Source organism: Odocoileus virginianus, chromosome 6 (assembly GCF_023699985.2).
Source record: "Odocoileus virginianus isolate 20LAN1187 ecotype Illinois chromosome 6, Ovbor_1.2, whole genome shotgun sequence".
Classification (NCBI taxonomy): domain Eukaryota; kingdom Metazoa; phylum Chordata; class Mammalia; order Artiodactyla; family Cervidae; genus Odocoileus; species Odocoileus virginianus.
The window spans coordinates 41,909,178-41,922,136 of NC_069679.1; the positions used below are offsets into that span (position 1 = coordinate 41,909,178).

Below are 12,959 nucleotides of genomic sequence, written 5' to 3' on the forward strand. Positions count from 1 at the left end.
TCTAAAGTATCTACTCTGAAAATTAGATTGCTTCTTTCTTATTACTGAGTTATGAGGGATAATTATATAGTCTACACTTAAGTCCTTGTTGCTAATACTTTCTCTCATTCTGAGGCTTCTTTTTTCCTCTTCTTGATGGTGTTCTGGAAGGAACACAAGTTTTAAATTTTAATTAAGTTCAATTCATCAATTTTCTTTCACGTTCTATACTTTCTGTATCTTCTGAAAAAAATTTTGTCCTGAAGTGATATATTAATCTATATTTTTCCCTAGCAGCTTTATTATTTTAGCTCATATTTAAGTCTATCTCAAATTTACATCTATGAAATAAGGCAGGGCTTCCTTGGTGGTTCAGTGGTAAAGAAACCGCCTGTAATGCAGGAGATGTGGGTTCAATCCCTGGGTTGGGAAGATCCCCCCGGAGAAGGAAATGGCCAGCCCACTCCAGTATTCTTGCCTAGGAAATCTCATGGTCAGAGGAGCCTGGCAAGCTACAGTCCGTGGCGTTGCAAGAGCTGGACATGATTTAGCAACTAAACAACAAAAGCAAATGAAGTAAGTTAAGAATTGAAGGGCTTCCCCCCCCCACCCCCCCCCTCAGTATTGATATACAATGTTTCAGCACAATATATTAAAAAGAGATGCTTCTTTTCTTACTGAATAGCTAGAATGCTCTTCTCAAACATCATTTTCTATATAGGTATGGGTCTCTTTTTGGACTCTGTATTCTGTTCCATGATCTATTTGTCAGTCTTTATATGAAAACTACACTATCCTGATTACTATTGTTTTACAGGAAATCTTAAAGCCAGGTAAAGTCCTTCCTCCTTTCTTCTTTTCAAAGACTATCCTGGCTCTTCTCAATCCCATACTTTTTCGAATCAACTTTTAAAAAATCTTGTCAATATTTATAAAGAGCCTGCTGGGAGTCTGAACGGGATTGCATTAAATCTATAGCCCACTGGAACTAAAATCTAAATGATATTGTCTTCCAATTCATAAACACGGTATACTTATTTATTTAGATCTTCTTTGATTTCTATCAGCAATATTTTATAGTTTTTATTGCTGAAGCCTTATAAACTCCTATTAAATTTATCCCTCAGTATTTTATACTTTTTGATGTGACTATAAATAATATTGTTTTTTCAACTGAAGTATACTTGATTTACAGTGTTATGCCAATCTCTGCTGTGTAACACAGTGACTCAGTTACACACATATATATTCTTTTTAAAATATGCTTTTCCTTTATAGCTTATCACAGGATACTGAATATAGTTACGTGAGCTATACCTTAGGACCCTGCTGTTTATCTATTCTAAATGTAACAGTTTGCATCTACCAACCCTAAATTTCCAGTCCATCTCTTTCTCCCTGTCTCCTCCCCTTGGCAATCACACTATTCTCTTGTGAGTCTTTTCCTGTTTCATAGATAGGTTCATTTGTGTCATCTTTTAGATTCTCCATATAAGTTATATCATATGGTATTTGTCTTTCTGACTTATTTCACTTAGTATGATAATCTTTAGATGCATCCATGTTGCTGCAAATGGCATTTCATTCTTTTTAATGGTTGAGTAGTATTTCATAAATATGAGGCACTTGCTGCTATGAATATGGGGGTGCATGTATCTTTCTGAATTATGGCTTGGTCCAAGTATATGCTCACAAGTGGGATTGCTGGATCATATGGTAATTCTATTTTAAGTTTTCTGAGGGACCTCCATACTGTTTTCTGTAGTTGCTGTATGGATTTACATTCCCACCAACATTTTCCTTTTCTCCACACCTGCTCCAGCAAGTCATTTGTAGACTTTTTAATGATGCTCATTCTGACCAGTGTAAGGTGGTACTTCACTGATGCTCTCATTTGCATTCCTCTAATAATTAGTGATGTTGAACATATTTTCATGTGCCTAGTGGGCATCCGTAAGTCTCTGGAGAATAGTGTATTATGGTCTTCTGCCTATTTTTCATTTGGGGTGTTTGTTTTTCTGTCATTGAGTTGTAAGAGCTCTTTGTATATTTTGGAGATTAAGCCCTTGTGTGTCAGATCATTTGAAAATATTTTTCTCCCATTCCACAGGTTGTCTTTACATTTTTTCTTATAGCTTCCTTTGATGTACAAAAGCTTGTAAGTTTGATTAGGTCCCATTTTAAACAATACTGCTTTGATAGTTTCATTTTCTAATTGTTCACTGTTAGTATAAAGAAATCTAATTGTTTTTTAGATTGGCTATGTAACCTGTGACCTAGCTAAGAGTACGTATCAGTTTTAGAAGTTTTCCTGATGATTCCTTATGACTTCTTATGTACACAGACATATCTGCCAATTCAGCTGAATTTATTCCTTTCCAATTTTTATCCCTTTTCTTATTACACTGACTAGAATACAAAATCCAGGTAGTAAGAATAGAAATTCTTACCTTGTTCCTAACAGGAAGAAAACATTTAGTCTTTCACCTTTAAGCCTGCTGTTACACTTAAAAGCTAGAGATCTTTCATGCAAGTCTTTTTATCAAACTGAGGAAGCACCTATCTGTGCTCAGTTTCCTGAGAGGTTTTATTATGAATATTTGATTTTGTTGAATACTTTTTCTAAATCTTTCAAAATATTTTTCTCCTTAATTCTGTTAATGTGCTGAACCACAATGACTGATTTTCAGTGTTGATTTTCTTTTTTTTTTTTTTTTTTTAATTTTTATTAGTTGGAGGCTAATTACTTTACATCATTACAGTAGTTTTTGTTATACATTGATATGAATTAGCCATGGATTTACATGTATTCCCCATCCCAGTCCCCCCTCCCCAGTGTTGATTTTCAACAATTAAGCTACTCTTTCACCACTGGTACATACACCATGTGCTTTCTGAGTACCAGGGTGTTGTTCATCTTATAAAATGAGGTGCAAAGTGTTCCCTTGTCATCTATTTTCTAAAACAATTTGTGTATGATTGGTATTAATTTCCCCCCTAAGCATCTGAAAGAATTCACCAATGAAACTATATGACTCTCAAACTTTTTTGTAAAAAAATTGAGATGAATTCACTCATTAATAGACACAGAGCTATTTAAACTCTTGCTTCATCTTGTCCCCTTTCAGTAAGTAATTTTTAAGAAATTTGCTTATTTCACCTAAGTTTCAAATTCATTAACTTATTCCCAACACTTCCTTATTATTCTTTTAATGTATATATGACCTACAGTGATAATCTCTCTGCCACTTCAGATACTGGTAATTGGCTGTTTTTCCCCCACCTCCCCGTCCCCCTTTAATTAGTCTAGCTAGGAGTTATTCATTTCATGGATCTTTTCAAATAACCACATTTTGCTTCATTAGCTTTTTCTGTTATTTGTGTAATATTACACTGATTAGTGCTCTTATCTGTACTGTGTTCTCCCCTCTTTTTCTAACTGCAAAGGGCAGAACCTCATGTCATGCACTGTAATCTTCTTGAATACAAGTATTCAGAGCTATACATTTTCTTCAAGGCACTGCTTTAACTCATTAACAAATTTTGTTATCTTGTTTCATTATAATTTAGTTAGGAATACTTTCTACATTCCCTTCTGATTTCTTTTCAAAATCATGGGTTATTTAGACATGCCCATGTCTAAATGAAACAACCCATTTACTTCCAAATATTTGGCATTTTTCTAGGTATCTTACTGACTTCTAATTTAATTCTTATGTGGTCATAAAAAATACTTTGTATGATTTTAAACTTTTTCAATTTACTGACAGTGATTTAAAGATCAGCATATGGTTCAATCCTGTCAAGTGTAACATCTACCCTTGAAAGGAATTTATATTCATCAGTTGTTGGGAACAGAATTTTATAAGTATCAATTAGGTCAAAGTAGTTTTCAGTGTTTCATTTAGTTCTATGTCTTTACTAAGTTTCTGCCTAGTTATTCTGTCAATTGCTGAGACAGAGGTATACAAATCTTCAACTATGATTATGAATCTCTCTTTAATTATACCAATCTTTGTTTCCTTCATTTTGAAGCTCTGTTATTAGATGTATACACAGTTTATCATTGTTTCTTTATGTATTGACTCATCATTTTATCATAATCAAATGTGGTATATAATGAGATTGACTATAATAGAAAAAGAAAATGGTAAAGAAGCAAATGGTATGGGTAAATTTCTAAGTAACTGTTAACTGAGTTTTGAAAGTTAATTGCTATTTTTTCAAGGGTAAATATCTTAACTCTGATGAAAATTAAATCTCTTAGGGAAAAAATACAAGACACTGTCTCTTCTAGGCTGAGCACTTTGAATAAATACTTGTTTAAGAGGAATCAATGACAAATAGTCATAATCATAAAAGGAATCTTTCATTTCATGGGGGCAGTTATTAAAATATTATACCAATTGAGTTTTTCTTGACAGTTAACTTTTATAATTAATTTTTATTGGAATATAGTTGGATTTACAATCTTGGGCTAGTTTCAGGTATACAGCAAAGTGAATCAGTTATACATAAACATATATCTGCTCTTGTTTATGTTTTTTTTTCCATATAGGTCATTATATAGTATTCAGTAAAGTTTCCTATGCTATACAGTAGGTCCTTATTAGTTACCTATATATAGTAGTGTGTATATCTCAATCCCAATCTTCCAATTTATTGTCCCCATACCTACTGTTAGTAAAGATGTTGGCTTCTATGCTCTGTGTTAAATCAAAAAAAAAAAAAAAAATTCAATTGCAGAATGATCTATCAATGTTTCCAGTAATACTGCAACACCAGTTTCCTTTTAATGGCTCATCAGTTATGCAATTGCCATGAAGGTAATATGAGCAGACTCATTTAGCAACATATTATTACATCATCTTTACATGAAGTAAGGCCCATCAGGCACTATTAAATTAGCCTGAATTCTGTGGTATGTCAGCAGCATTTTAAGTACATTAATAGCAAAATAAATGTTCCTTGGGGATTTTGTTGAGGAAAAATGGTTTCAAAGTGGTGTTTAGATATAACTTTGTAGCCACTATTTATATTTTCCTCCATTATCATTGTGTGGTTAAGATAATTATGTTGCTTGTGAATAGGTAAGACAAAATGGCAGCCAGTTGTTTTCATGTATTTTTTTTCTTTGACTCATTATAGTAAGTACTGTTTGAAATACAGGGGTTTTTTTGAATGGGAGTGATACACTTTTTTAAACTCCTGAATTTTCTGAATTTACTACTTAGGCTTCAAATCAGCTGGTATGATCCACAGTAATTTCTGCCAGCAACTGTAGCATAGTCAGAGCTAAGTAACAGTAATAAATAGCAAAGCCATTGTTCCATTCACAGTTAAGGAAACCTTTTACTTAAGAGACCTCCAGTCTTCACTGACGTTATTTACTCTTACTGCAGTATTATCTTCTCTACTCTGTGCTCAATTCTGGGCTTTCTTTTTGGGGTTCAAGCATTGTTTCTGTGCATTCTTCAAAAACAAATTTTTTTCTGATTCGAATATCTATAAAACTTCCTGATACAGCAATATCATTATTTTATATTTTATATATTCCCATAACCTCGTTCTCTTTTCCACGGGCCAGCCTGATCTCTCCAACACAGGATAATTATTAAACAATGATCTTGTAGTTCCTTTTTTATTATTTTTTTTATACTTCCTTTTTTAATACTCCATATATGCTTACCTTTGCGGTATACAGAGGAACTGGGATTCTCAAAGCACAATCCCCAGTTCATGGGAATTAAAATCACCTGAGGCATGTATTAAAAACACAAGTTCTCAGGCCCCTCCTTGACCAAACAAATTAAATGAGAGGGAAGTAAGGAATTCTACAGTATCAAGCATGAGTTTAGAAGGTTTCAGTTAAGTTCAGTACAGTCGCTTAGTCGTGTCTGACTCTTTGTGACCCCATGAATCGCAGCACACTAGGCCTCCCTGTCCATTCACCAACTCCTGGAGTCTACCCAATCTCATGACCATCGAGTCAGTGATGCCATCCAGCCATCTCATTCTCTGTTGTCCCCTTCTCCTCCTGCCCCCAATCACTCCCAGCATCAGGGTCTTTTCCAATGAGTCAACTCTTTGCATGAGGTGGCCAAAGTATTGCAGTTTCAGCTTCAGCATCAGTCCTTCCAATGAACACCCAGGACTAATCTCCTTAAGGATGGACTGGTTGGATCCCCTTGTAGTCCAAGGGAGTCTCAAGAGTCTTCTCCAACATCACAGTTCAAAAGCATCAATTTTTCGGCGCTCAGTCTTCTTCACAGTCCAACTCTCACATCCATACATGACCACTGCAAAAACCATAGCTTTGAGTAGACGGACCTTTGTTGACAAAGTAATGTCTCTGCTTTTAAATATGCTATCCAGGTTGGTCGTAACTTTCCTTCCAAGGAGCAAGCGTCTTTTAATTTCATGGCTGCAGTCACCATCTGCAGTGATTTTGGAGCCCCCCAAAATAAAGTCTGACACTGCTTCCACTGTTTCCCCATCTATTTCCCATGAAGTGATGGGACCAGATGCCATGATCTTAGTTTTCTGAATGTTGAGCTTTAAGCCAACTTTTTCACTCTCCTCCTTTACTTTCATCAAGAGGTTTTTCAGTTCCTCTTCACTTTTTGCCATAAGGGTCTGCCTATCTGAGGTTATTGATATTTCTCCTGGCAATCTTGATTCCAGCCTGTGCTTCTTCCAGCCCAGTGTTTCTCATGATGTACTCTGCATATAAGTTAAATAAGCAGGGTGACAACATACAGCCTTGATGTACTCCTTTTCCTATTTGGAGCCAGTCTGTTGTTCCATGTCCATTTCTAACTGTTGCTTCCTGACCTGCATACAGGTTTCTTGAGAGACAGGTCAGATGGTCTGGTATTCCCATCTCTTTAAGAATTTTCCACAGTTTACTGTGATGCACACAGTCAAAGACTTTGACATAGTCAATAAAGCAGAAATAGATGTTTTTCTGGAACTCTCTTGCTTTTTTGATGATCCAACAGATGTTGGCAATTTGACCTCTGGTTCCTCTGCCTTTTCTAAAACCAGCTTTAACATCTAGAAGTTCATGGTTCACGTATTGCTGAAGCCTGGCTTGGAGAATTTTGAGCATTACTTTGCTGCCGTGTGAGATGAGTACAGTTGTGCGGTAGTTTGAGCATTCTTTGGCATTGCCTTTCTTTGGAATTGGAGTGAGAACTCACCTTTTGTAGTCCTGTGGCCACTGCTGAATTTTCCAAATTTGCTGGCATTGAGTGCAGCACTTTCACAGCATCATCTTTCAGGATTTGAAATAGCTCAACTGGAATTCCATCACCTCCACTAGCTCTGTTCGTAGTGATGCTTTCTAAGGCCCACTTGACTTCACATTCCAGGATGTCTGGCTCTAGCTGACTGATCACACCATAGTGATTATCTGTGTTGTGAAGATCTTTTTTGTACAGTTCTGTGTATTCTTGCCACCTCTTCTTAATATCTTCTGCTTCTGTTAGGTCCATACCATTTCTGTCCTTTATCGAGCCCATTTTTGCATGAAATGTTCCCTTGGTATCTCTGATTTTCTTCAAGAGATCTCTAGTCTTTCCCATTCTGTTGTTTTCCTCTATTTCTTTGCATTGATCGCTGAGGAAGGCTTTTTTAAAATCTCTCCTTGCTATTCTTTGGAACTCTGCATTCAGATGGGAATATCTTTCCTTTTCTCCTCTGCTTTTTGCGACCCTTCTTTTCACAGCTATTTGTAAGTCTTCCTCAGATAGCCACTTTGCTTTTTTGCATTTCTTTTCCATGGGGATGGTCTTAATCCCTGTCTCCTGTACAGCAGTTTAGCCTTCCGAGACTTACATACATGGGGAAAAAAATTGCTAATTCTGTTTTCCAAATGAAGAAGTCAATGCAGAGATTCAATTTAAGGTTAAATGACCTGTTTTAGAACCACAGGTCAGTAATCACAGAGATGAGATTTGAAGCTAGGTATTCCGAATGGCACAACTATGGGATAGTTACTAGTATCAGGAAGATCTCCTGGAGAAGGGAATGGCAAACCACTCCAGTATTCTTGCCTGGAGAATTACAAGGACAGAGGAGCCTGGAGGGCTACAAACCATGGGTCTCCAATAGTTGGACACAACTGAACGACTTAACACTTTCACTTTACTTTTCATTGTCACTGTGACAGTTAAGTGCCCATGTCTAAAGTTAAGGTGGGTCTTATGAAAGGCATGCAGACAGCAGAAAACACTTAAATGTATTCTGCCTTTCCTTTGTATGTTTTTTGGCTTGATTGTGATGGGAATCTGCATGCAAACTGTGTATTTAGGATTCTCAGTGTAAAGATGTGGGGGAAAAAGCAGAGGAAATGGCCATTAGTAGAAATGCAATATACTAAGGAATATGAAGAGTTGAAAGAACATTTCCAAGTCAAAGAGACTGGAGGAAACTCTAAAAATGGTTTCACTGCACATTTGCAAGCAGCTCTTTCCAAGAAATTCCCCTCAGCAGGAAACCCTTTGTGTCGTGTCACTTTAGCAAAGCTGTATTACAACTACCCTTAAACCAGGTACCTGTCATGCTCTGCTTATCTCTGGCCCAAGCAGTTTTCAAATCTTTTGATCATATAATACCTTGCCTCACCTGCTGTTTCCTTCCACAGATCAATAATGACGAAATGAAGAATAAGTAACAGATGACCATCAGACCTCCTCTCTAGCTTCCCCTTTAGTAATCTCATGGACAAACTGTGTGAACAAACTTGAGAACAGGATGACATCTAAGGGACTTCCCTGGCAGTCCAGTGGTTAAGACTCCATGCTCCCATCGCAGGGGGCAGGTGTTCGACTCCTGGCCAGGGAATTAATATCTCACATAATGTCCTGTGACCAAAAAAAAAGACTGCCTCTAAAGAAAGATCACAAGAAGTCAATAAGACTACATGCAGTGGGGAGTGGCAATGTCTCTGACTCTTCATCTCAACGATTAACTGAAATTAATTCCCCCCTTCCTCCCTTTATAAACCGTCATGGTTGAGCAGCATCTTCAGAATTGGTTTTGGCAGGGGGATTCAAGTCTGCCTTCTCCCCAGATTGTCAACTTTCTGATCAAAAGCAACTTTCCTTTCTACCAACACCTGCTCCTCAGGTATTGATTTGCAAGTAGCAAATAGCCGGACCTGAGTTTAGTAACAGATTATGATGAAACTACTTCCAACATTACTAAGTTTAACATAAGACAGTCAAGTCTCACAGAGCAATTTCAAGTTCTTCTTGAAGTTTACCAGCAACACTGTTCTTTTTATGAGGAAATAAACAGACATCATTTTCAGAAATCAGCATTTTGGAAGATGTGAGGAAGGTAACTGGTACTTTGCCTCCAGTTAAAATGGAGGTGAGTTATGAAATTCTTTTGAGGATTGAGAAATAGTTTGGTGAACCACAGAATGGAAACCATTTCAAACAGAGGAGCAGAAAGAAAATGTCTAATTACTAAAACCCCACTACATTTAGTCACAAATTAAATGCACAAAAAGGGTGAAATAAACTGGATAAATTTCCACCTCCTCTGTTACCGTCTTTATTTACATGTTAAGAAATTATCGCACTGATTTTGTATTTATTAACTTACTTGACAGCCTGGTAATCCAGTATCTCTGCTGTACAGGGAAAATGAGCCTCTCTCTGACGTTTTTCCTGTAAAACAAAGAAAGTAACTTTATATAAAAATCTTTATTGACTGACAATCAATTAAACTTCTAGACAATTTATGAGAACAAATGATAAACAAGAAGATAAAATCCAATAAACAAAATCTGAATAGCTTACTGCCATTTCAGTCATGTGACAAAACGAAAAAAAAATTCAAAAGAATGGATGTCTATACAGCCAACGGTACGATTCATATACGTAAAAGTCAGCATAACGTTTTCCCATACTTGCTTCAGATTCAACATCTTCCCCCTCTCTCTCCAAAATTAAAACAGTATCGCTATAGCTTACATCCTACCCCAGACTCAAAGGTAACCACTACCATAAAATTGGTATATGATTCCCATGTATATTTTGAATCTATTAGCATATATTTATGCACTCAAACAATACACATTACTATCTGTGTTTAATACATTTAAACAGATGGGATTACATGTTATATAACCTGAGATATACATTAAAGATATCTGGTTCACTCATTTTTGCTGCTATGTACCAATATACAAATAAAAAGCACAGTTGATCTATTTCCCTACTGAAAAACAGAAAAAGTTCCTACTTTTTCTGTTGTTATCATGAAGAGTGCTTAAATAAGTACCCTTGTACATATTGTATACACACAGAAGAGTTTCTCAGGAAAGACACAAAGAAGTGGAACTGCTGGATTAAAGGATGAACACTTTCAACTATGCATTACCTTTCTCTGCAGTTTTCATTCCGATGTATACCTTTCCCAGAAAAGAATAAGAATTCCTGTTGGGATTGTATTTGCAGTTCCAAAGCTGATGGCCAAGTGTCAGGAATGGTATAGGCCAGCTCTAGAGGGAGGGCAGATGTCCCAAAGTGCTGACAACTGACAGCAGTGCTAATTTGCTTTTCAATACACAGGAGCTTAGTAGGTTTAGTAAAGTGAATTTTCAATAGCATATAGTTTTAAACTAATGGCCTCTCACAAATAGACACATTGCTTAAAAAGATTTCTGCAAAGATCACAATTTGATGTTAATATCAAAGATGGCAATGCAAATAAACAATAATAATGGAAGAGCTAATTCTTTTTCTCTGTTTCAAAGTAAAAAAAAAAATTAAATCTTTACCTAAAATATTTAAAGTTACTGAAGCTATATGAACTTCACCATAACTGTATGCTACACAATGAGATATTGGCTTGTGATTATATAAAACTATGCTGCTGCTGCAAGTCGCTTCAGTTGTGTCCGACTCTGTGCGACCCCACAGACGGCAGCCCACCAGGTTCCCCTGTCCCTGGGATTCTCCAGGCAAGAACACGAGTGGGTTGCCATTTCCTTCTCCAATGCATGAAAGTGGAAAGTGAAAGTGAAGTCGCTCAGCCCTGTCTGACTTTTAGTAACCCCATGGATTGCAGCCCACCAGGCTCCTCTGTCCATGGGATTTTCCAGGTGAGAGTAATAGAGTGGGCTGCCATTACCTTCTCTATATAAAACTACAGTTTATTAATTAAAAAAAAAAACTCCACACGTAGATGAAATGCTCAAAATTGTTTACTGATATGGTACACGATTTTTAAAAAAAACTTCAGAGATGTATGTATTAATATTTGATCATTTCCACTGATGTATGCATGCTACTGAGATACTCAACTGGCCAACTGATACAGAAATCTTACAACTCTGAACTTGGCATCTACTGAACCTTTAGATACACAAAACAATTCTTGTAATAACAAAGCAAATTATTAGAAAATACTTTAGTAATTAAGGATATAATTTCTGAGCCCATTAGAATATGTCTTAAGAAGCACTTACTGTTTACTACTGATGAAGTACCTATTACAGGTGAAGCAATGCCAACATATAAAAATTACGTGATTTATGAAAACAGGTTAAATAATGTGATTTGCCTCATTCTCACCATCAAGTAATATGTTCTATATAAAGAATTTTAATTGGCAAAATATACATATGAAATAAAAACAAAAACATTTGTAACTCTTTAAATATATCCTTTACAAGTAAGACTGCTTATACAAGTCAAAATAATATCTTGCAGTTTTGGATTCTACATTTCAACTCTTGTAACCTGCTTCACAAAATTCTTAAAGGATTATACATTTTCAAGTCTGACACACACCCTTCCCTGTTGAACAAACATGATGTCATATACCTAGCAGGACAGAACTGGGAGACAATAACATTTTAAACCAATACCATAAAATTAAAAAAAAAAAAAACTGTTCCAATGACTTGTCATTCATAACAATATACTATTAACTTATTATTAGTTGAAATATTCACTAAGTCCTTTTTACCTTGCAAATTCTTCCTTAAACATTATTTCAAACAAACAGTAAAGACTTAAAACTAAACAACTGTTATACTTTCACTCAACTGTACTAGTAAGGACTTTTTAAAAAAATTGTTGAGGTGGACAAAGAAACAGAATGATATTAGGTCTTTTTTAAAAATAAAGTCCAGATTTCAAATGCAATCTTAATATCTGTGTGGAAGCTACCCATTAGATGAAGACAGTTTAAAAAAAAGTCAAGTTTTAAAATTTACTTCCTGTACCTATTTAAATTTCTAAACTTCTTTCACAGAGGATGTTCAAACCAGAGAGAATGAAAGTCATTTAATATTAGCCCATAACATTTCAAAGTAAAGTTTCCTCTGAAATGGAAAATTGAGAGCTTGTTTTTAAAATGACACTTATCCTATTCAAATGAGATTCAAAATGTAAATACATTTTTAGTTCACTTTTAACTTGTTAGAACTATTTATTTCTTAGGGACTTTAGAAATCTGGATACTCTTGAAATATAATAACACATATGTCTGAGATTTAAAAGACACTAATCTTTAATTCTTACAAAATTACTTTTCACAAGAACAGTCTTCAAGAAGTAAAATGAATCCTATGTCTTTTTATTTTATCTTAGATGTCTGATAAAGAACAAAAACTTCTGACTACAATTTAAGAACTACTAATAACAACATATATCTCATTTCCTTTGAAACACCTATTAAAAATATACAAAAATTTTACTGAGATATTCTAGTAGAGGGGTTTTTTTTGCGTGTGGGTATGTATGAACCACAGGCCTCTTTGGCAGAACTACTCTTCATTTAAAAAAAAAATAACGCCACTCTTCTCACTGGTTTTATTATTTTTTTTCTTATACATAGTCTGTTTATTATTATTTTTGTTTATTTTTTAAAATTTATTTATTTTAATTGTAGGCTAATTACTTTACAATATTGTAGTGGTTTTGCCATACATTGACATGAATCAGCCATGGTGTACA

The 12,959-nt window shown here is 35.3% G+C and overlaps 1 protein-coding gene across 6 annotated transcripts in view; it reads right to left on the reverse strand.

Moving 5' to 3' along the window:
* TCF12 (transcription factor 12) overlaps positions 1-12,959 on the reverse strand; it is a 390,369-nt gene that overhangs the window by 110,086 nt on the left and 267,324 nt on the right. For all 6 annotated transcript variants that reach the window (XM_020906149.2, XM_020906151.2, XM_020906146.2 and 3 more), the window contains one exon: positions 9,595-9,659. In XM_020906149.2, the coding sequence (XP_020761808.1) occupies positions 9,595-9,659 (65 nt within the window). The remainder of the gene's footprint in view (positions 1-9,594; positions 9,660-12,959) is intronic.